This window comes from Pristis pectinata, chromosome 12 (assembly GCF_009764475.1).
Source record: "Pristis pectinata isolate sPriPec2 chromosome 12, sPriPec2.1.pri, whole genome shotgun sequence".
Classification (NCBI taxonomy): domain Eukaryota; kingdom Metazoa; phylum Chordata; class Chondrichthyes; order Rhinopristiformes; family Pristidae; genus Pristis; species Pristis pectinata.
This window is the reverse complement of record NC_067416.1, coordinates 31,947,489-31,972,682: the sequence shown is the minus strand read 5'-3', so window position 1 is coordinate 31,972,682 and position 25,194 is coordinate 31,947,489. Positions and strand designations below refer to the sequence as shown.

Here is a 25,194-nt window from a genome sequence, read left to right as displayed (position 1 = left end):
GCAGTGTGGTGCAGCAGGGGCAGGTTGGTGAAGAACCTCGGCGTTGTGGATGTTGAGGGTAAGACACATCCTCTCATGTGCTTCAGTGAATCTGTTGACAGCATCTTGGAACTCAACTTCCGAATGTGTGCAAGTGTTGTCTGCATACTGCAGCTTGACTACTATGGTTCAAGTGACCATGATTGTGGAATGTAGTCATAAAAGATTGAACACTTTCCCATTAAGTTTGAAGATTAGCTCCACCTTATGGGAAACTTGTTGGAAGTGAGATGGAACAATATGACGAGAAAGATTGAGAAAACTATTAAAGCAATGAAATAGCCTTGTTTGACATCGGCCTTCACTGAGATTGGTTATATCTCAGTGGGGGTTCCACTGGGTGTGCTGCATGAGCTGGAGCCACAGGACAGGTGGTCAGAGGCAGAACTGCCATATGCAGGGTCCCTGAAGGAGGAGTGGAAGCCAGGCACATCTGTAGACCCTATCCTCCAAAAGTATTCAGGAGCTATGTTTCTGAAGAACAATGAATCTAAGATTTTCTAAATCAATGATACGCTTTGTAACTAATGCCCATGCTACTTCCCATTTGATTTCCCATAGCTTATTATTTGCCCGTCGACGTGATTAACATATGCACCCTGCGTTTTTAGTAAAGCATTACCAAATATCTTACATGCAGACAATGCCCCTGAATAAATAGTACTGCCGAGTGGAGACAGGCCTGGATTTCAGCTAATTTAGCACTTTCGATCCGAGGTGGGGGGAGGAAGCTTTGGCGAAAGCCACATCGGACAGCAGCAAGTCCGGCCTACGCGCGTTCACGCGGGCGCGGCCACGTGACGCGGGGGGCCGGCCGGGCTTTGTTCGGAGGCTGGAGCGTGGGGGGCGCGCGTGCGCGCGCTGCTCCGGTCGTCTCGCGACGAGGGCGGGAGGGGCGGCGCCTGTTGGCTTGTCGCGGCGGCCGGTTCGGAGCGGAGCGGAGCTGACTGACTGACTGCCGGCCGGCCCATGGCGTCTCGACGGTGTCCTGGAGCGGCAGGCTCGAGTGCGGGGGAGCACCCACCGGTCCCGGCCTCTGCTCACCCAGACCCGGCCAGGGAGCTGTTCGAGGGCTGCCGCAACGGCGACGTGGCCCGGGTGAAGAGGCTGCTGAAGGCGGACAACGTTAACGCCAGAGACACGGCGGGTCGCAAATCCACCCCCTTGCACTTTGCCGCAGGTAAAAAAAACAAAAACAACCGCGGCGGCCACTCCTCCCCCTCTCTGGGGGCCGTCCCCACTGTCCGCTTCCCCCCCCCCCCCCCCCCCCCCCCCCCCCCCCGGGGACCGTCCCCAAACACTGTCCGCTCCCCACCACCTCGCTCCGTAACGCAACCCCCTTCCCTACGGCGTTGATTTTCTTCTTGAACCGAATTCTCCCTGCCCGGCACACCCAGCAAGAATCGCACCGTTTCTGTGCCTTCTCGTTACAGCTGCCGAATGCGAAAGTTTTCTTTACACTTGATATATTATGGGATTGGCGTTTACTACTGGTTCTTTTGGCCTGGAGTGCCTGCTCATAATTTGAGAGGACAATACGCACGATGCAAAGTGCTTTGGCAGAGATTCGTGGATTTAGATCCGAAGTCATGAAGGCTGCGATGTGCAGTATTGCAAGGAAAGGGTAGGGCGTCTTGGAAGGAATGCACCTGCTGTTCCACTGCTCCCGGCAGCAAGAATACCGTGGTTTGAGTTTGGTAGCACAGCTTAAAGGATTTATTTGAGTGGAGGTGTCAGTTTATGCGGCTGATTCTATATCGAGATGATATGGTGAGCTCACTGCACCAGTTGCTGTCTTTTTCCATGTTGCCTGGGAGATGTTTCGGGTAGGCGGGAGCTTGAAAGAGCAATCTGCATAAGGCTGGTCATCATTTTGTGACTTGTTGCCCGAATCTTCTGTCAGAGAGTCGGCAGTTCCATGAGGAAGTGCGAACACTTGTCGCTGTGAATTTTGGACATCTAGTACGAGCGACTTGAGAGGTCGGAACACTCACGTTCATGCAGCTCAGAGCTGCTGACGAGTCCACTGAGGTTCCTGACTCTTCGTATAAACTCGTCGTTACACTGGAGATTTGCCCTGTGCGCATGTGCAAATCACTGAAATTATCAGCTCCATTTATTTAAATGGAGAGGAATGGCTGTTAGGGCGAATGAGGAACTGGCGTATTTTTTTACTTAATTGTAATGGGTTTCACGTGTTACTTTTCTCTTAAGATTGTTTAGTGTTTTGATGCTTTTGAATATGAAACATTCACTGTTGAGGGCATGCTCCCAGAATGCTCTGACGGTCCTCTAAAATAGGGGTGGAGTTTCATTTACTGAGGCTTTTGGGTTTTAATTATCTCCTCACATTCCGAAATATCTTAAAGGCACGAATAAACTTTAAAAAAACAAAAGAAAGCAACAACAGCCATATGTATTCACTGTTATAGGTGGAATAGTGTATTTGTGCCTATGGCCCTGAATGCCTTGATCACCAAAGAAGTTGCTTCCTTGCTGATGTTCTGTTCACTGGACAATTCAAACAGTGCAGACCAATGTGACTTCTTAGTCAGATAACATAAAGATTTTTCTTTTTGTTTGGTTCAGATTCTGTAATTTCAAAATCAAACTGTTGCTCTTAAGATCTCTGACAACATATTCCACATATTGCTCCTTTCAGATTTTGGAGGATACAAGATTAACTCCTTAGGGTGCTATTGTTTCCTTATACATGTCATATAAGTACCTTCATTGTGTTCCAAATCTATAGTGAAAATGTTTTAAAAGTATATTGGTAAAACAACTAAGGAGCAGACTTAATTCTGAAGAATATCAGAATCAGGTTTATTATCACTGACTTGTATGTTGTGAAATTTGTTGCTTTGTGGAAGCAGTACAGTGCAAAAAGTTACTAAATTACAAAATAAATAGTGCAAAAGAAAGGAATAATGAGGTAGTGTTCATGGACTGTTCAGAAATCTGATGGCAGAGCAGAAGAAGCTGTTCCTTAATCACTGAGTGTGGGTCTTCAGGCTGCTGTACCTCCTCCCCGATGGTAGTAACATGAAGACGGCATGTCCCGGATGGTGAGGGCCCTTAATGATGGATGCTGCCACCTTGAGGCAATGCCTTTTGAACGTGTCCTTAATGGTAGGGAGGGTTGTGCCCATGATGGCACTGGCTGAGTCCACAACCCTCTGCAGCCTCTTGTGATCCTGTGCATTGGGGCCTCCATACCATGCTGTGGTGCAACCAATCAGATTGCTCTCCACCATACATCCATAGAAATTTGCAAGTATTTTTTAGTGACATACAAAATCTCACCAAACTCCCAATGAAGTAGAGCCACTAGTGTGCCTTCTTCATGATTGCATCAGTGTGTTGGGCCCAGGATAGATCCTCTGAGATGTTGATGCCCAGGAACTTGAAGCTGCTCACCCTTTCCACCACTGACCCCTCAATGAATACTCGTGTATTCTCCGACTTCATCTTCCTTGTCCACAGTAAATTCCTTGGTCTTGCTGACGATGAGTGCAAGGTGGTTGTTGTGCCACCACTCAACCAGCCAATCTATCTCACTCCTGTACGCCTCCTTGTCACAATCTGAGATTTTACCACAGCTGTAGTGTCATCGGCAAATTATAGATGCTGTTTGAGCTGTGCTTAGCCCCACAGTCATGAGTGTAGAGAGAGTAGAGCATTGGGCTAAGCACTCATTCTTGAGGTGCACCTGTGTTGATTGCCAGTGAGGAGGAGATGTTATTGTCGATCCGCACTGACTGTGGTCTCCGGTAGGGGAAGTCGAGGATCCAGTTGCAGAGGGAGGTACAGAGGCCCAAGTTTTGAAGCTTGTTGATTAATACTGAAGGGATGATAGTGTTGAATGCCAAGCTGTAGTTGATAAACAACAGCCTGACCTATGTTTTGCTGTTGTCTAGGTGCTCCAAAGCAGAGTGGAGAGTTCAATCTCAAACTGGTAAAATTCTTAAAAAGCTCCCTCCTCCTAAAGACATGCAGATTATTAGGTTTGTTGATTACTGTAAATTACCCCCCCTCCCCCCAAGTAGGTGATTGGTGGGACTATCATTGGGGTTATAATAGGTATGTGATAGAACAGGTTACCGAGAAATGGGGAATAGGATCATGCCAAGAACGGCTTGGACATGTACATCTCCTCACAACAAAGCATGAGACCATTCAATTCATTGAGTCTATACTGGCTCTTACATTCCCAGCAGTCCCATTTTCCCCTCTTGCCTTCTCTCCCACCCCATCACTAATTCTTATACTACCACCTACACTAAAGAGTTTAAAGTGGCAAAGTAACCTACTGACAAATACCATGCAGGCAGCGTCTGAATTTGGGATCGAACTTGGGTCCCTGGAGATGTAAGACAGCAACACTAACCACTGCCTCAGAGGGCTGAATGGTCTTCTTTGTCATAAGGAAATATGAGCAATGAAGAAAAGTAGTGGAACTGAATGGTGGCAAATCCCCAGAGCCATTTGGTTTCATATACAGGATTTCAATAAAAAGGTGGGAAAATTGGAGACAATGAAGTGCAAGGTCATAACAAGGTAGATTGTGAGGTCAAGAGTCCATCTTGCTGTATTAGGGAACCCTTCAATAGTCTTATAACAGTGGGATAGAAGCTGTCCTTGAGCTTGGTGGTCCATGCTTTCTGGCTTTTGTATCTCCTGCCCGATGGGAGAAGAGAGAATGCCCAGGGTGGGTGGGGTCTTTGATTATGCTGGCTGTTTTACCAAGGCAGTGAAGTATAGACAGCCTCCCTAGAGGGGAGGCTGGTTTCTGTGATGTGCTGAGCTGTGTCACAACTCTTGTAGTTTCTTGCGGTTCACAAGCAGAGCAGCTGCCATACCAAGCTGTGATGCATCTGGATAGGATGTTTTCTAAGGTGCATCAATAAAAATTGGTGAGGGGCAAGGCGACAAGCCAAATTTCTTTAGCCTCCTGAAGAAGTAGAGGTGCTGGTGAGTTTTTTGGCATGGCGTCTGTGGTTGGACTAGGACAGGCTATTGGTGATGTTCACTCCTAGGAACATCAGCAGCAGCACCGTTGATGTAGACAGGAGCGTGTGCATTGCCCCCTTCCTGAAGTCAATGACCAGCCCTTTTTTGTTGACATTGAGGGAAGGGTTGTTGTCATGGACACCATGTCACTAGGCTCTGTATCTCCTTCCTGTACTCTGACATCGTTATTTGCGATACAGCTCACTACAGTGGTATCCTCTGCAAACTTGTAGATGGAGTTAGAGCAGAATCTGGCCATTCTGTCATGGGTGTACAGGGAGTAGAGTAGGGAGCTGAGAATGCAGCCTTGTGGGGCACCAGTGTTGAGAATAATCATGGCGGAGGTGTTGCTGCCTATCCTTACTGATTGCAGTCTGTTGGTCGGGAAGTCAAGGATCCAGTTGCAAAGGAAGGTGTTGAGTCCCAGGTCTTGGGGTTTGGAGATGAGTTTGCTTGGAATTATAGTATTGAAGACAGCGATGTAGTCAATGAACTGTAGTCTAACTTGGGTGTCTTTACTGTCCAGGGTGCTCCAGAGATGAATTGTAGGGCCACTTGCCCTGACTTGTAATCTTCCAAAATTCTCTTGATTGAGGACCTTACATTGGAACATTGTGCATGTCACTCTGCCATTAAAGGAAAAGGAGAAAAAGAACCTAAGGAATATAGACCAGCAAACTTAACTGTTGTCCGGAACTTGTAGTCTATAATTAAGGATAGTGACTGAGCACTTATTTTTTAGCTGATCAGAGAACCAATATGGAAAGGGTAGGTTATACCTGAAAAGCCAGTTTATTTTTTTTAATGGCATAAGACCTCAATGAGACATAAAGTAAAAGAAAAAATCAACAATTATCTCACACAGCAAATCAGGCCAGTGGAAATCTGAGGGGATGGAGAAAAGGGAGGTTCTTGAAACAATGTTTTAATCTCTCATTTTTCAGCCTCTGTTTATCATTATGAATGTACTACTGGTTATAACTGAAAGTGTCAGACACACATTGAAATTAGTGTTTAATTGCAACTGTTACAAAGAATTTGCTTCTAAGGATTACATTCTGGCACAGAATAGGATCAGCATTCTACAATATGCACCATTTAATTACAAACATTTTAGTGAAGAAGGTCAACATCATAGACTTAACAATGTTATTTGTTTTTTTTAAATGTGACCATGTTAACCAGAACTATAAATCCACTAATTAACAGTCAACCACTTTATCAGCAAAAAAAAGTAATTTTGTTGACTAAACATACAGGAGCTCATTAAGATTAATCCACCAGATGGTACATCTTCTGTTTGAAAGTTATCTCTGGATGCCTGGATGAAACCAGAGCTGTTATTGATAAGGGTGAGTTGATTAAAGTGCACCTGGTTTGTGTCTTCAGCTTTCATATTTGGAGGGTGGCTATACATCTAGAAAATATGACAAGAGACAAGGCAGTGGACTGCAATGAATTGAGTCTAAGCCAGTCCTATACCAAGTTGGGAAAAGTTGCAGAAAAACTGTGCAAACTCTATTGTCAGTATAACATTTGCAATTGAACCTTTGCAAATGTTCGTCTCTTTCCCTCAATGGAACTCTGCACTTATGGGAAATCTATTCGCCATGATGCGGTTTGCTGTGACATTTTAATGAAATAGCCCTTTTTAAGTTGATGTTGGTTTAGTCCTTTAATGACAAAGCTATATGCAAGATATTGCAAGAACTTTCATTGAATCAAAACTTGCTGGCTAATGAGAAACATTTGATACTGGCAGATTTGCCTCATTCGATCACAGTTGGATTTGCTACCCTCAGCATAACATCTTTCAATTGAGACAGAGACTATCATTGTACGGGTTACTTATAGATTTCATCTCTAGATATTGTTATTTATACGGATATTGATCTCTAATATCAGATTGCAGAAATCAGCCCCTATATAGTATATCATTTCAATCATTTATATATAATAACTCGTACATCTTTAAAGGATCACCAACCCAATTGGCCTCCATTGTATTTAAATAGACCACATGAAGTAGATTAATTCTTGAACAAAAATGGCAAAAACTTCATCATAGATGCAAACAGATTGCCCAAATGAAAAATTGTGGTTTAAAACTAAATTTTGATTGCAGAGAGTACTTGAGCAACAAACATAACTTTGTGCTTCAAGGGAGCAGTCTTCATATTTCCTCAGCCCAATTTGATTTAAACCTTTCTGGAAAGAAGTGAAATGTAGGAGAGACACAGATATGGGGCAAGGAGATTTGTTGTTGGTTATCAATTTGCAATGTGGTTGGATGTTAAATTAAGGGGAGGAGGGATTATGTGAAGGGCTTAGAAAGAGTAAAGGACATAGGAACAACGGGGTTGAAAAGAAATAAAAATAGTGAGAAAAGGTAAAAACAAAATAGCAGCCCGGAATGTGTTTTCTATGAAACCTACACTGAAAAGTGCAGTTTGCAGAGCTGGGAAAAAGCAACACCAAAACAGATGTTTAGCAGGTCATATTCATATGATAAATTTTTGTGTTACTTAAATGCTTTGTATGCATGCTTTCCTGAAAACCTCAGCTTTCCAATGTTTCTATGTAAACAGCTTGCCATACTATTGTTGTGGTTCTTGGGTGGTGATATTCTACTGATCGATCACATAACCGATCCCAAATACTGCTAAGGACAGTTTACTTTCACCTGTTCAAAAAACCATCTTCATTAGAATTTCCTTGAACTCCTGGCCATCTGAGATACTTGTTTTCTGTACGTTCACCGAACTGTAAAGATTTTTTTTAACCATATTAGACTGTTTCTGATTATTAGAGACATTTGGAAACTGTGAAGAGGCCTTGTAAGCATGAGCTGTCAAGCGATCCCGGGGGAGACCCTTTCTTGCGATAGAGAAATGGCAGCAATAGCGACAATGTCAGTGCATTATGAGAGGTGCTCTTGCAAAAAATTTAATACAACTGCAGGGATAGTGCAGGTGATGACCGCAAGGCATAGGCTTGGATTGGATCAATTTGGCCATTACGTACCGCAGCCGATTATATTTCTGATGAAAGAAGACCTCCAGGATGTTGCTGCTGTACTGGCAGCCATTGTACATAAAGGTAATGTAGTTATACTCTTGTTGGAGGCAGTAATTATATACTAGTGTGGTCATCAATCTGGCTCCTTCTCTATTTTGAAGTGCAAATGGAATAAAACAATCTGCAATCACTGGTCAACATCCCTACTTATGATATTATAAAGAGAAGGTCATGTCATTGATGGAGTTAGAAATGCTTGGTTCCAGAAATGCCTTGGGCATATGCATTGATGTCTGGGGCTAGGACTAATGTCCAACTAGCATACTATCTTTGTGCCTGATACAACTCCAGCCCACTGACTTTAATTTTATTAGGCCAATTTGATGTCACACTTAGTCAAATACTACTTTGGTCCAGAGTAGTTGCTTCACTTCTCTGAACTTCAGCTATTTTGTCCATGGCTCTAAGAAAAAAAAACTGTGTCCAGTGGTCCTGATTAAATGCAAGCTTCCATATGTTTCCATTCAACATAGAGGGCCATTTTGGACCATTGCATCTAAGATGGCTCACGATAATTTCTACTGAAACCTGTTCTCCCCACATTCCCATCAACTTTCCTCCCTGAATCCCACCATATAGCTACACCAGGGACATATTATGGTGACCAGCCAACTAACCTGCATGCCTTTGGCAGGTGGCAGGAAAATAGCACCTGCAGGAAACCCAGGCAGGAAGATCTTGCAAACTCTACACAGAGCGCCAGAGGCCAGGATTAAACCTGGGAGCTGTCAGGCAACAACTCTACCAGCTGCACAACTACGTTGCTGTAAATCTGGGCATTAGTGAGGAACAGATCATTAGTGAAGAAGTGCCACAGCACTGCCACCGAGATCACTCGGTTGACTGGTTAATTATTGCCCAGTCTTTTCTCAGATTGGATTTGTGCTGCATTTTGTGCACGAGGGATATTGGAAATTTTCCACATTGTTGGGTAGATGGCTGCATTGTAGCTTCACAGTGCAGTTTGGCTGGGTGTACGAGGTTGTGTATTACAGTAGAATGCAATTCTGCTGATTGCTCAAAACTGTCTTGTGGATGGTAGTTTTTGAGCTGCTGCATCTAATGTGAATCTATAATTTAGCATGCAGTCAGTGCATGCATGTCTGAAACTAGTGACTTCAATTTAATTAAAGACAATTGCAGAAGTATGAAGGCAAGGTTGGCTTAGAGTTGTCTAAGATAAGATAGTACATCACATTTTAAAAGCCACTTCATAATTCTTAGCAAATGTATATTCCATTGGGGGAAAAAAACTGAGAAGGAAGGTGCATCCATAACTAACTAAGGAAGTTAAGGATGGTTTCAAATTAAAATACTTGGTGTTGTGAAGATTAGTTGCAGGGCAGAGGATTAGAGAACATTTCAGAACCTAGCCAAGGGTGACTTAAAAGAGAGAAATAGACCAGAATTAAAGTAGCAGGAACTAGAAAAAAACAATAATAAAAACTTCTAAAAGTATTTAAAGAGAGAGGAAAGCAAGTATTGAAAGTAAATATTGGTCTCTAGAGGATGAAGCTGGCTAATTAGTGAGAAGTATGTAAATTGCAGAGACTTTGAACATGTTTTGTTTTCACATTACGAAACACTAAAAGGATTTCCATAAAAGTAGAAATAGAGAACAGTCACTATCATGAGGAAAAATTCCTAGGTAAACTGATTTGGCTAAAGGCTGTCAAGTCCCCTGGACTGATGGCCTACATGCTTTATGAAGGGATATAGATAGGTGGAAGGAGTGGGCAGAAATATGACAGGTGGAGTATAATGTGGGGAAATGAGATTATCCACCTTTTGGTAGAAAGAATGGAAAAGCAAGTTGTTGAAATGGATAATGATCAGCAAGTGTTGCTGTTCAGATGAATGAGTGTCCCTGTACATGAAATACAAAGTTAGTAGGCAGATCTAGTGAGTAATTAGGAAAACAAGTGGGATGTTGGTCCTTGCAACTGAAGTGAAGTCTAAAAGTAGAGAAGCTAAGTGTTGGTGGAACCGCCTCTGGAACATTGTACAGTTTTGATCTTATTTAAGAAAGGAAATGCTTGCATCAGAGGCAGATCTGAGAACTTTCACTCCGTTGCCTCTTGAAATGAAATGAGGAAAGGTTGAGAGGTTTGGACTTTATATTCATTGGAGTTTAAAAACAGATGAAACAAAAAAAAGCTCTGAAGATGTTTCTGCTTTTGAGGAAATCCAGAACTGGGGTATAGATTCTGAATATGCTCATTTAAAACATATGAAGAGAAATTTCTTGAGTTGTGAATATTTGGAGTTCTCTACTGTGGAGATCTGTGAGGGCTGAGTCATTGAATATATTCAAGGCTGCCCCAGATTTTTTGGACTATGGGGAATTTGAAAATTATAGGAACAGGTAGGAAAGTGGAATTGAGGCCCAAGTCAAATGACTGTAAAATAGGAATGGGCTTGAGGTACTGTGTAACTCCCCTGCTCCTTTTACTTGCATTCTATGCCATACAACGGTGTTGTGTGTCTTCAGTGTAAAGGTGGAACTTCATCTCTACAAGAACTGTTTACACTCTAACCGGTAGTTCCATAAATGGGAATGTGCAGCAGGTGGATTGGAAAGGATGAAGTTAAGAAAATGTATTGCTTGTGCTAATTCCAATAGGTCCTTCAGGGCTCGGTCAATGTTGGTGCTTTCTAACCATTCTTGATTTGTTTTCCTACTGATGTCAGTCAACATGAATTTGATTCACTTCATATAATATTAAGAAATATGAGGTGATGCAACGTCCCAGCTACAATAATAAAAATGTGCACTCCAGAACTTGCCCTAGTCAAGCTAATACAGTCACAACATTAGTATATATACAATAATGTAAAAAAATTGCCTGTGTGTGTTCTATCCACACAAGGACAGATCCAGTCAGGCCAGTTACCACTCCATCGATCTAACCTCAATCATCAGCAAAGTTATCAACCAGCACTCACTTGCCAGTAACTTACCCATTGATAAAGTTTAGATTTTTGCCAGAAACACTCAGCTCCAGACCTTAATACAATAAGTTCTAGAGATGTCAGTTGAGGGTTACTGCCCCTGATGTCAAAGCAACGTTGGACCAAATGTGTCATTGAGAAGTATTAGTTAAAATTGAAATCAATTGACGTGTGAAAATGCCAAATTGATTTGTGGTGTACCTCACAAAGTTTTGGTGATGAATCATCCCAATTTGAGAATATTACTACATGAGTTCCTCAGGGCAGAGTCTTCAGCTGCTTAATCAGAAACCTTTCTTTCCATCATAAGGTGAGAAGTGGGGATGTTTGTTGATGGTTCACTGATAACTACACAATTTTTGTTTCCTCTTGCACCTCAAAATGAAGCAATGTACGCATGCAACAAGACTAAGAGAACATTCAGGCATGGGCTAATAAGTGGGTAGTAACACCTATTTAATTGTTGATGGTTACTACCTGACACTAAAAATCTAACCATTTACTCTTAACATTCAATGGCTGTACCCGTCACCAAGTCCCCTTCAATCAGTATTTGGGACTTACCATTGACGAGAAACTTAACCAGCCCAGCCACATATAGTTATAACTACAGGAATAGATCAAGGCTGGAAAGCTACTTGAAATAATTTGCCTTTCCACCATTAACAAGACATCATCAGTGTGATGAAATACTTTCCATGTGGCTAGGTAAGTGTAGTTTCAGTAGCACTGGAAAAAGTCCAGGGCTCACAGCTCACATGAATACATATTGCATTTGCCAATCTCAGAATCACATTTTGCACCACTAATACACAGTGGGTCCAAAGTGTGACATTTAAAATGCACTGCTGTTACTAGAGTACTCTGACAGCACCTCCTAATCCTGTCATCTCCATTGCCAAGGAGGATGAGGCATCAATTTCAGGTTCCCCTCCTAGTCTCATCATTATGACTTGGAAGTATATAACTATTCCTTGAATATCACTGGGTCCAGATTTTGGAACTACTTGCCCAACAAGAATATTTTTACCAGGAGGACTGCAGCAGTTCCAGAAGGACAGTCACCACCACTTGAGAGCATTTGGGGATAGTGAATAACTGCTTGGGTACTGGCCAAGTGATGTCCAGATCCCATTAATGAACAAGAAAAGTGTACTGCTTTTGAGAGTAGTTTTGTAAGCTTTCCTGCATTCTTCAGGGAAGTTTAGAATGCCCCCAATCTAGGTTTTTAATCTTGCTTTGATAGTCAGCAATTTGAAATTTTACAATTTGCAGGAAACCTAATTCACTACCATTTGACTTTACCTTAAATTTGTTGCAAATGTATGAATCTTGGCAAATGTTTTAGCTTCTAAAATTACTTATCCAATAAAATATACGGTTAGAAATTTATTTTAGAATGTAAGATAAGTAGGTAGAGGTATAGTTAAATGGATATTATTTAAAAGAGAATTTTTCAAATGACTGAGCTGGTGCTTTTGGTTGGTTATTTGGAGATGACTTGCAATTTCTGCAATAACTTACAGTTCTACATCAATCCCTCTAGGCTTTGGACGGAAGGATGTAGTTGAATTTTTGCTTCAGAATGGTGCTAATGTCCATGCAAGAGACGATGGAGGCCTTATTCCTCTTCATAATGCCTGTTCATTTGGTCATGCAGAAGTTGTCAATCTGCTGCTGTGTCATGGTGCTGATTCTAATGCTCGTGATAACTGGAACTACACGCCTCTCCATGAAGCTGCCATCAAAGGCAAAATTGACGTATGCATAGGTAGGCTTTTCTGTAATTTGGTTAAATGAGAATATCTGCATTGTTTTTTTTCCCTTCGTAAATCTCAAAGTATAACAATGTTCTTTATTGGCAATACAGGACAGTTGTAATTATTCTTGGCACATCTTCTTTAGCAGTGTTTTTTTTCTGTTAAATGATTTTGTAATTCACAATCTCAACAAATGTTTTTTTTAAAACCTGGACTTTTGGAACCCAACATTAAATTTAACCAATGTATTTTTTTGCCCAGTAGTCATCTCTATTAATGTAATAAATTAATTTTAAATTTGTTGCCGAAGTATTCATCACCCTTAAATTAATATTTGATATTGAGGTAGCACCTATTCGCATATATAGGTTTTTAAAAAGTGTGCTTAAAAAGGTACTATTTTAAACTTGTAAAACTTGTCTTTTTGTTTTGTAGTGAAATGCACTGAAAATTTTCGGGATATTTTAAAAGTAAAAACTCTGATTAAGGCATTAAATTTAAGGTGTTAAGTGCTGGAATGCAGACACCACTCAAGTCAGTAAGCTGTGCAATGCAGTTATATTTTTGCAGCCTAACAAATTGAGGCATAGCAGCTTCAAACAAAAAAGGGCATTATAAACAAAGTGAAACCAATTCATGTTGGGGTGGGGTGAATGCTAATTTATCTGTGAGTAATAAGCATATTACATAAGACTTGCATAAGTTCCCACTTGCAGAGTCAAAATTAAGGATCATAAATGTCGGTAGCCATTAAGGACTTCTTGGCCATTGGCAAACATAACACTACCATGCAAAATAGTTGAAGCAAATGGTCTGGTTGAACTTGTGGAGCTAGGTAGTATACAAAGAAAAAAGGAATAAGTGGATATTCAGATGGCATGAAACAACAGCTTGTGTGGAACATGAGTGGTGAAACAGATCAATTTGTGAATTGGGCCCTCCTGAATTTTTAGACTACATCCCCTAGTACTTGATAAACAAAAGTAGTTCCTGTCCATCCTCAAAGTTTTGCTTCGTATGTTTGAAAATCTAGAGACGTACAGCATGGAAACAGGCCTTTCAAGCCAGTGCTGACCATCAACCCAGTTACACTAATCCAACATTAATCCATTTATTCTCCCCACATTCTCATCAACTCTACCCCGATTCTACCACTCACCTACACACCAGGGGCAGTTTACAGCAGCCAATTAAACTACCAACCTGCATGTCTTTGAGATATGGGAGGAAATTGGAGTGCTGAGGAAAAACCTACGCGGTCACAGGGAGAATGTGCAAGCTTCTCACAGGCAGCACCCAAAGAAAGGATTGCACCCAGGTCTCTGGTGCTGTGAGGCGGGGACTCTATTAGCTGCATACTGTGCTGCCTGATGTTATTTCTTCTTGCAATTTAACACTTGGTGTTCAAGTATCATTTTGGTAACTATACTGCTCCCCTCCAGAGCTGTATATTCTCCCTAAGGTACGGTGCTCAAACAGCTCTCAACACTTTTTTAAAAGAAACTTCTTTTACAGCATGTTAACAGGCCCCTCTGGCCCAACGAGCCCATGCCACACAATTACACCCTTGTTAACCTACTAACCTGTACATCTTTGGAATGTGGGAGGAAACTGGAGCACCCAGAGGAAACCCACGCAGTCACTGGCAAAAGTGGTTTCGCTGTGGGCTTGGAGCTGTAGCTTCTATCCCATTGTACCCCGGCCTTTGAGACGTTCCGGACAATATTGAAATAGCCTATTTGATGATTTTCTGTACCTAGGCTTGACAGTTTAATGATATAAGTACCCTTCCCACTCTACAAAGTGTGACCAAGAGCTGAAACAAACGTACTCCATAGCGCTGATGTCAGTGCCTTCAACTTGGGCTGCTTTGTGATGGACCTGAGCCATGCATTGTGTTCGCGCACATAATTTTTGTGTCTGCAAAGTCCTGCCGGTGGTGGTGCTGCTGCTGCACGAACCAGATGGGCAGATTAATAACTGAATATCAATTGCCAGGGTGGGATGCAAATTCAGAGGGTGGTGGTGGGTGTAGGGAAGTTCTGGATTACCAGTCTGGTAGCTTAGCTACTGTACCACCACCATTTTACCTGTTGAATCATAACTTTTAATGTGTATAGCTGAAAGAGAGAAAATAGTTTCCAACATCCTGAGTGATCTTAAATGTATGCTTCTTAAATGGCTTTAAATTAAAAGATTGGTCATTGAGGATTTTGATACAGAAAAGTAGGGACTGCCCCTTACCACAATACTGGTGGTTTACGTAATGTTTGAAGCATGAAGTATGTGATATTTTTTCCAGTGTTTTGTGCAATTTTTAGTTTTGAGAAAAAAATCCCTTAGAATTAAAAACTTTTTTTTTGGTAATTTAAAGTAGCGCAAAAATGAATTACAGATAGGACAGTCCTGCTCTACATACCATCCTACTATGATTATATGACTGCATTAAGCAATCATCTGAAAATTACTGGTTCAGCATTATGGGCCATATATTTTCCTGCCTTGCACATCAAATGTGATGACTTATGGGTGTAGTGATGAAGCAATAATTAAATTGCCGCATCCATAATCCAGAGACCTGAGTTCAAATCCCATGATAGAAGCTATGGATTTTGTATCTACTTAATAATCTGGGACTAATGTTGGGGGGCGGGGGGAGAGGAATCATTGTCCTGGAAATCCAACTAGTCTCACTGACTGTTCTGGTTTACTCAGATCATTGAACGGTACATTGAAGTAACAAAAAAAAACACGTGGACTATTTGGCATAAACTTGGGCATGAGATTCAGATGGAGAAATTCCCACTGAATTTAATTGATCTCTGCAATTGGTGTCTAAATTATGGTCGTGCTCAGAGAATGGTACAAGCAATATACCAAACTCCATCCTATTCTGTCCATTGGCAAGACAGCCTATCAGCGGTGGTGACAGTGTACAGACGAAAGGGTCCTCAGAATGACTCTACATCTCATGATCTCATAATCTCATCAACCATGGGCAAGGACATCTCCTCATTACCACCTGAATCACATTGAACAACGCTCGGAAGAAGCACAAGGGCATGGGATGTCACTAGGTGGGGGATTTCAATGTCTATCACAGGGTGGTTTGGTAGCGTAACACTGACTGACCCAATTGGGTTCTGTTGGATTTCTCCTTCGGAAGATATAGAGTGAACCAGTGTGAAGGATAATTGCCAATATCCTTTTGTTGCATTTCAGTGGTTCACAAGTAGTTCACATCTGCATTCTGTCGTGTACTGATAAGCAGCAAGTGACATCTGTACCACACATTTGTTGAACGATGACTTTCTCCGAATGAGAGTCTAACAAACTGGCTTGATATCGTGGCATTAGTTTCACAACATCCTCCACCTTCTCCAAAATGCTTAGGGTCAGTAGTTAGACCAGTCACACAAATACATTGACTGCAAGAGCAGCTCAGAATCTGTGTCTCTTTCTGAGTTACTGACATCCTAACGCACAGAGCCTTTCCGTCATCAATAAGGCATGAGTCAGAAGTTGATGCAATATGTCCACTAACCTGGATGAGTGCAGCTCCAACTACATCCAATATGACACCATCCAGGAAAAAGCTGTTCGCTTGATTGATTTTTCATCCCCCCACCACCACCCCCCCCCCCATCTTTTAGCCTAAACACTCATTCCCTTTAACTGTCATGGTGTGTGCTATCTACAACAAGCTCTACAGTTATTCTGACAGCAGCTCCCTAACCCATTGCCTGTCCCACCGAGGAACAAGAGCTTTGGGAAAATTGGGACCTCTAGTTTCCCTTCTAAGTAAGACACCTTCCTGACATGAAATTATAATGCCATTCCTTCATAGTTGCTGGGCTAAATCCTAGAATTCACTCCTGAGCAACAGTATGGGGTTATCTACACCAGAAGGACTGTAACTGTTCAAAAACATAACTCAACACTTGTGCCCTTGAGAGCAGTGCCCACAGAGGTGAAATGTTGGCCTTGCATCACCCAGATCCCAAAAAATAAATTAAAAGAAAATCTTGACTATTAAATACCACTGGTGGGCAGGGCCATTTGAGTTAATATTAGTTAATTTGCTGTTCCTTTTACAAACACACAACTTTAAAATCTAAATATTTGATTTCAAGCTACAGAACTAAAACGGAATGAACAAAGGTATTAATACCAACATTTCTTGTGCACTGAAATTCTTGTTTGCAGTTTCTCAAGTAAATCTTCCTATTTTGAAATATGATTACATTGATTTTTCACATGATGCTTTAAAGCAAAGGGGCTGTCGCAATACTTGCATCTACATAATTGTACTGGCATATAAAACAGATTTGATAAACAAGATTCCAATCAAGCCAAATGTTGGAATATACTGCCTATCTTGTGTAAATGGGAGGGGAATTGACCGATGTGATGCAAATTAATCTCGGTAGTCAGACAGCTGCAAGTATCTGATGTTTTTGATGCCGTGGTACAACTGAAGGTTTGAGGATTAGTCTTGTTACACTTGAGGCAGGATATTAGTGTATCTTCTGTTGTCAATAGATTAACATATAATTTCAAGGAATTAAACTGTTAAACAGGAAAGTGGTTTGGGAACTGCAATCTGTAGTGAAAAATAGTGGTTGCTGCTGGTGTCAAAAAATTGCTGCCCATGAGTTCATTGGGGTTTGTGGCATCTATTTCTCCTATTCCATTCTGCCTTTTGACCTGACACCATCTAATGGGATCTGTTATGTCCAGCAATAATGCAGTCTACAAGAAGGCTGAATAACCAATCAGAATGAAGAATTCTCACAATTGGCAAACCAGGAAATAAAACCCACAGGTTGTAATTAACTTTTTACTCTCTTACAGAAAGCGAAATAAAGATTGGGACATACACGTGGGATTAAGGTACAAGCTGAAATATAAACAAACATTTTAAAAAGAAATTGAAACTGAATAGAATTTTTAGCATAGAGTAGAAGGAATGACAGTCCACAGTGAAACCAATTAAGTTGTTCAGTCATAATTATGATAGACATTAAAAGCTTGCTTCCATCTCATTCAACAAGGTTTAACGTTTTCAGTGATCTTTCCACTAGGAATAGTGTGAAAATTCTGTATAATCACTGATTCTGTGCTGATTGCTTTTTTGTAAACAGCAGAGAATTGAGTCGTCACTGACAGCAGTCTTGAGATTTCACATTTTAACTGTGCAATGTACAGATGCCAGAAGTTGCAATTAGTTTGGTATAGTAAACCTGAGTACTCTTCTTACTTTCATTACACCATTATATGCTGTGTGTGTAAAAAAAAAGAAAAAAAGTATATTGTGATTCTTTTGCATTAGCATTATTGACTGAAACCAAGACCAATCCAATTCATTCCAGTTTAAGTTTCACAATTTGTATCAGTTATTCCAGCAGCATACATTAGTAGTTCTAAACTATTTTGTGCTGGGTTTTAGTAAAGGAGAAATTCTAACTGTCCCTCCCCAGACAATGATAAATTTAAATGCTTTAAGGGAGAATGCAATTACAGGAAGCACAAGAAATATTTTTGTTGGCTTGGGCTGTTACGCTTAATTTTTGATACATATTTAATGTGCCTTAAACATTTCCAGGTTTGTTTAATGGGCACAAATGGCATGCAACAGTTTTTTCTTTTTATGTTCAAAATGATGTGCAATTCGAAATTTAAAACGTGTTTTAAAACATTTTGATACGTTTAACAATGGTATACTTAAAGTGTAGTTTTATTAATATGGCTGAAAATGGGTTTATCACACAAAGGACCTGGATTCTAATGGGGTTTCATTTGACTGGGTTTTTTGGCTTCAGGAAATAAAGGTAAGCATGAGGTAAGTTACACTTCTTTAAATTGTTTGGCCTTAATGCTTTGCATAATTTTAATGTCAGTGATGACTACATTGGAAAAAGCTTGACAGCTGGCAAAACTGGGCCTGGGGCTCTTCTGGCTGTCAGAGGGTTCCCAGTATATTTTGTGGGTGGGGTTTTTCTGGTCTATTCAGTTAAGCACATTGAGGCCCTGCTGCCATTAGAGGCTTTGAACTTGGCTCCAGACTGTCTGGGACAATAATGAGAGTTCTGGGGCCAGGGAAGTAGGGAAGATGGGCAGCAGGCACCAACTCTGGAAATGCCAGAATAAGATTTTCAGTCAGTGACAATCAATACAGTGGTGCAACTGATCAAATTGCTACCTTACAGCTCCAGCAACCCAGAATTGATCCCGACTTCTGGTGCTGTTTATGTGGAATTTGTATGTTCTTCCTGTGACCACATCTGTTTCCACTGGGTGCTCTGGTTTCCACCCTGATGCTAAATGCGTGGGTTGTTAGGTTCATTGGTCACTGTGAGTTGCCCCTAGTAGGATGGGAAGGAGGGGACAATAGATTACAGGGGAAATCAGTGGGGAGTGGGATTGCTGTGATGAGCTGTCATAGACTTGATGGACTGAATGGTCTCCTGCATAGTGTGGGAATAAGGACCCACTTTTTTAAACTTGTAACTTAGTTTCAAGAAGTATATGGAACCACTTACCAGTTATGAAACTGTAGCTACGTTTTTAAGTGAATTCAAAAAGTTAATAGCTTTAAACGATACCTATTAGGAATCTTATTGCTAAGAACCAGCTCAATACCAAAAGCCTCCTTGCCTGTAAACAAGTACAATTAGTAAAAACTCTGTGGATGCATCTATCAATTAGCACAATATTTTATAAGCTAACTTGAGATTATTTGGGAATGTAATTTGTGCATAATGTTCCACTAATTTTAATGCTGGTTACAGTGCTTTTTGGGCTATTAATGCCCGAGTCTTTGGTTCTGTGTATTTCTCTCTTAACTGGTTTTCTGTTTTCCACTGACACACACCATCCTGCCCATCCCGATCAATCAATTCCTCACCATTATAAGCACGTTCTCCTGTCTCTCTAGCTCTATCAACTCAGCCTGCTGTCAAAAAGAATCTACCAAAATATAAGTTGGCAAGGGAGACAAATATTTGCATGAGTTGAAATTAAATGTTTTTTTTCAGGTTTGCATTGCATTGCTCTGGGCTGGAATGAGTCTTATGATTGACAGTAGCAAGATTTCATTCCTGACACAGCTGAAGTCACTGCTTTTCATGGAAGAAACCTTCCAATTACATTTAGCAACACCGAAACAGATCACTCAGTTCACCTCATCTGTGACAGCATTTATGCCAAAGTTATCCTTCTCTCGTATCTATTTTCTCATTAATTTTTACCTATCTGAAATGCATCTTTGTAATGTGTAATATTTCATATTGTGTTCATACTGATGTAGTTTGAAAGTGTTTCTTTGTTTAAGAAGTGTACAATTGTGTCATGGCTGTTAACTTGACAAGTAAACCAGATATATTGTCAACAAAACCACACTTCATCATAGAAGCCAGAAATTTGAATTTCTTTTTCAATTTTTGTGAAGATCTTAAAATTGGTAGAAGTGACCATGAAGCTGTTGGATTCTTTTAAATGTTGGTTCACTAATATTCTTCAGGGAAGGTAATCTGCAATTCTTGGCCTCAGTGCAACAACAGTTTGGTTGAATGACCTCTGTCTGAAATGGCTCAGTTGTGACTATTTTTTGTAAACGAATAACTGGGTGAGGAATAAATGACTTTTTCAACAATACCTATTGATTTTAAAATTTGGATGGATTTTTCATTGCTGTTTTTAATCTGAAGTAATCCTTGTGGCAATATGAAATGTTGTGTAAAACATTAGTATATTTTGAGAGGAGCTCAAAATTCATGTATTTCAGCCCAGACCTCCCTCATTTATTTTGACAATGTTCACGTTGCGGTTGTCTTTGACTGTGCATTTATCAGTAATGTCATTAGAGATTTGGAAAACTTTCAGCTTCTGTTATGCTTCAGTAAACAGGCCATGATACCCACAGAAGGATACTATGACGTACATTGCCTCAGAATGCCACAGCTATACTGAAGCCAGGAAGCCAATCAGTAACTGGTCTTCCTAACCAGAACTGTAGATTCTTAACTTGATGTTGAAAATTGCAAACTTGTCACCTGAAGTAATCTTGTTTTGGGAATAATGAGTAAGAAAAGGAGAGATTTTAAAAGTTCAAGCATTTTTCTGCTGAGGTTATCAGTGTACATAGGTTATTGACTAACTTAGAATCCAATCAGGTGTTTTGGAAAGTAGTAATTAACATATTGGTTCTGTATTGTAAATTGTATTTGCATCCATACTCTCTATAATGCTGATATATTAATATGTACTTTGGAGAATTTCAGTATAAATTAGCTACTTAAGTAGCAAATTTTGTTTTACCATGGAAGTAATGTAAACTTATTTATAGCTTGATCTGTTGGCACTGGTTGAAAGTTGAGTTTATTCTCATATACATGAACAGAAGTAGCTCTATCTGCTAACCGAAAAATCTTAGGTAGCATCATGGAGATATGGTAAGAATGATAGAAAAATAGTATTTTCCAGAAATTGGACTAGTGGAGTTAGGGTACAAGTTCAATATTTGAAATTTGAAGAGGAAATTATTTTTGCCAACATGTGAGAATCCTTTCTGTACTAGTGCAGTACAACATTATTCCTGAGACATTGCTACTGTCTGCAATACCATCTCAAGGGTTAACATTGAAAAGTTTCTGTCAAAATGTTGCCTGCATGCTTTTGTTGTCATGGGCATTTTCAATGAATTTTGAAATGCTCTGTTAGACCCTTTTTTATTTTTAATGTGAAGTAGGTTATTGCCAAAACTACACAATACAATTTTCCATTTAATATGCATCTCATTTTTGTGTCTTGATCAATTCTGTTACAGTTTTGCTCCAACATGGAGCTGACCTTCATATTCGTAATACAGATGGAAGAACAGCATTAGACCTAGCAGAGCCATCTGCTAAAACGCTATTGACAGGTGAGTTAATTTTATGTCTCTTTAACGGATTTGCTGTAGCATATGAACTGAAGTTGGGTGGGGGGGAGGGGGGGTGAAATTGTGTGGAAGAGGAGAATGTTTTGCTAAGTTGCTCTTGCATGTCTCCTAGTGAACATTTGAAGACTAGCTTTAGCTGAGGCTTAAGGGTGTCCAAATGAGGAAAAGTGCATTATTTAGTCCAGCCTGCATAATAGATAATATTGAAATGTAAAATAAATTAAAATAGCAAAACACAGGCTATTTGGAACAAGAAATGTAAAATGGAATGCTACCAGATGCAGCTGATCTGGGATATCTAGAAACATGGGGAAATCTTAAAGTATTAGAAATTGCAAGTTTTCACGATGTGAACTTTACACATTTAACTGGTTAAACTAAATTTTACAGGTGAATACAAGAAAGATGAGCTTTTAGAGACTGCAAGGTACGGACATATTGATTTGTTTTCCTGATCTGTCAATGGAAAAAGATCAATTTTTCTTTCAGTTTGTTTTTCATTCACTCCTATGTTCTTGAAAAGGAATTGTTAAATTTATATTCAACTTTGATTAGATTAGATCATACTTGGAGTATTTGCTTAATTCTGGATCATACCGCAAAGGATTTGGAAGAGCTGAGTAGAGAAAAGACGCACAAGACTATTATTAAAAAAATATAACTAATTTAAAACCACTGCTTTTAAATTAAAGGTTTTGCATTGATTGAAAGGGACTGCTACATTCATTGCGGAAGCCTCCCAGAATATTCATCTGTTTAAATTCTCATTGTTGCATTCTGCATCACAAAGCATGACATCATACATGCAACCATAGATATGTAAAATGTGATGAGCTTGATGTGTGACAGATTGAAGAGTGCAGCATTTAATCAATGAATTACATTACCTTCATGAACGACAAAGATACAATTGAATTGTCCAGGTGAAAATTATGGAAACTTATATAGATATACATATGCTTAATTGTGTAATTTTAAAATACAAATTTTATTTGGGGTTTAGCATAAATTAAGAGCACAACCATATTTCTTGTGAATGCACGCCAGTGCAAATTGTAATTGAATGATGAAGTTGATTAAGAAAGTAAGTTGATCATAAAATGTCTATGGGGATGAGGCATAGTACCATTTATGATTATTATAAATGCATGGAAAAAGTATAAGAAAAATATGTCAGTCGATATGTCTAATTTTGTTGTGATCTTTGTAATTAATTATGCATCATCCTATGCTGGAGAGTATCCCTAAATATCATTCACTGGCCATCCAAACAAGACAAACATTAAAAGAAATGTCATGGGCATTATTTCTAAAGAAACATTTCATGAGTGCATTAAAATGCAAAACTTCTGGTTAGTCAAAATCCTCAGTGCTGTCATAAAATTATACTGGTGGTTATGCTGCTTTGTGATGTTGAACATGTCTTGATTTTTTTTTTGATATAATCTAAATGCTTTTTCTTTGATTAATCTTGTTACTATTTTATTAATCTAATAATTAATGACTTTTAATCATTATGAAACTTGAGTTCCATATGTTTTAATCCATCTCTGGTTCTATAAAAGAGTAAAACTGATACAGCTGTTCCAATATAAAGAGATAATTTTGCACTCCAAAATGAGATTATTTCGTCACATTTTAACGGGCTTAACACCTTTTGAGTTCTGTTAATGTGAAAAGCATCCATGCATAAAAGTGATGCTATGCTGTACTTCACCACATGGTGTCATTAGATCACCATAACATGAATGAACAGTGAATATTTTAAGTTGCATATTTCTGTTAATTGTGAGGAAGGTCTTTATTTACACTTTGGTAAAACAATGTACAGAATGCAGAAGTCCAAATAAACTGACAAATTTTAGGCACTGAAGTATAAGTTAGCAGTATGTGGGCCAGTTAGTAAACTAGCTATAATTTTGCAAATATAATTAATAGCCAATCTGTAATTATTAAACTTACACATTTACTAAAATGTATTCCCTTAAATAACACAATAGAGAATTGTGTAATTTTAAACTTTGTTTATAGGAATGGAAATGAGGAAAAGTTGATGTCCCTACTTACACCATTGAATGTAAACTGCCATGCTAGTGATGGTAGAAAGGTAAGGATTGTATTATTACTGTTAACCAAATGTACATTATTTTCACTTTGTAATGAAGAAATTGATAGTGAAATCTTTTTATAAAGTTGAGCAACGTGGGTAAAGAGAGAGTGTTAAATAACAAAGTTTGAGTCAGAGAAAGGCTAAATAACAGTATTTTTTAGGCAGTACCTAGCTTGCATTTTTAAATGCTTTTGCATGGTAGGAAGAATGGAAGATTGAGGAAGTTATGCCAGTCTGTAGTTGCAAAGTCTTTGTAAGGGTCAGATGAGAATAGCTTGGATGGGAATTTTGGTCGGCATTGACTAGTTGGGCCAAAGGGCCTATTTCCGTGCCATGTGGCTTTGACTCTAAGGTATAATGTAACTTGATTACAACAGAGTACGTGTGTGAGAGGGAGAGAAGTGAATCCAATGCAGAACCTTTTAGAAACAACAAGTGACATTTACAGAGGACAGTGTACATAGAATTGATAGTATATAATAAAGTTACAAACGTTGAAGATTTTGTACCTGACCAGTTTTCCTTGTTTTGTACAAGAAGAATGGCACTATTTATAGCAGAATTGGAATTGTGCTTTATGTTTTAGTAATACATAATTCATTTGGGAATAAATGCAATAACTTGAGCTGCAGTATGCCGTAGAAGTAACTTCTGCGGAATGTTGCATACAACGATATCCAGCTTTAATTCTACATGCAGCAGCAAACCTGCTGATGTTGTTAGAAAGATGCATTGTCCATCAGTCGAATCACACTGGAATTACTGTAATTTTCTAACTATTGTGGATGTACACATCTTCAGCCAATTGTTCTATAGAGAACAGAGTGTGGGCAGTTCATTTATTACTTATGGGCCTGTCCATGAAATACAGAAGTCTGAGATGAGCTGGAGGTCAAATGCTGGTGTAACTGACCTCCCATGCTGCTGCTGAATACCACTGATATCCTGCTTTTAAGGGCAGATGCTGTTGACATCAGGTTCCTTGGCTTAATGCAAGCCATGACTGGCATGAGTAGGGTCCCTACCCTTCATTAACATGAAGAATATAGGTTAGTAGTTTATTTTTCTTTATCTGTCTCTTTAGTTTCTGGTAGTTTAAGATTTTGAAAGTAATTTTTTTTTAATTATTAAATTAAGTTGAACTTTCTTTAAATATCTCTAATTATCAAAGTCATTTAAAAACCAACCAAGGTCTTTGACTGGTGAGCTGTCAAAAAAAGCCAGCAGAGAATTTGGGGGATAGGGCCTCAGGATCTGCTGCCAGACACTTGCCATCGCTTTGCAGCTTGCTCTGCCTCCAG

General features: G+C 39.7%; 1 protein-coding gene across 1 annotated transcript in view; it reads left to right on the top strand.

The window, feature by feature from the left end:
* The first annotated feature begins 688 nt into the window (after positions 1-688).
* LOC127576929 (poly [ADP-ribose] polymerase tankyrase-2-like) overlaps positions 689-25,194 on the top strand; it is a 36,798-nt gene continuing 12,292 nt past the window's right edge. Inside the window, exons 1-5 of the mRNA XM_052027752.1 lie at positions 689-1,219; positions 12,629-12,853; positions 21,670-21,765; positions 22,174-22,210; positions 23,815-23,890. Coding sequence (XP_051883712.1) covers positions 1,009-1,219; positions 12,629-12,853; positions 21,670-21,765; positions 22,174-22,210; positions 23,815-23,890 — 645 coding nt within the window. The 5' untranslated portion in view covers positions 689-1,008. The remainder of the gene's footprint in view (positions 1,220-12,628; positions 12,854-21,669; positions 21,766-22,173; positions 22,211-23,814; positions 23,891-25,194) is intronic.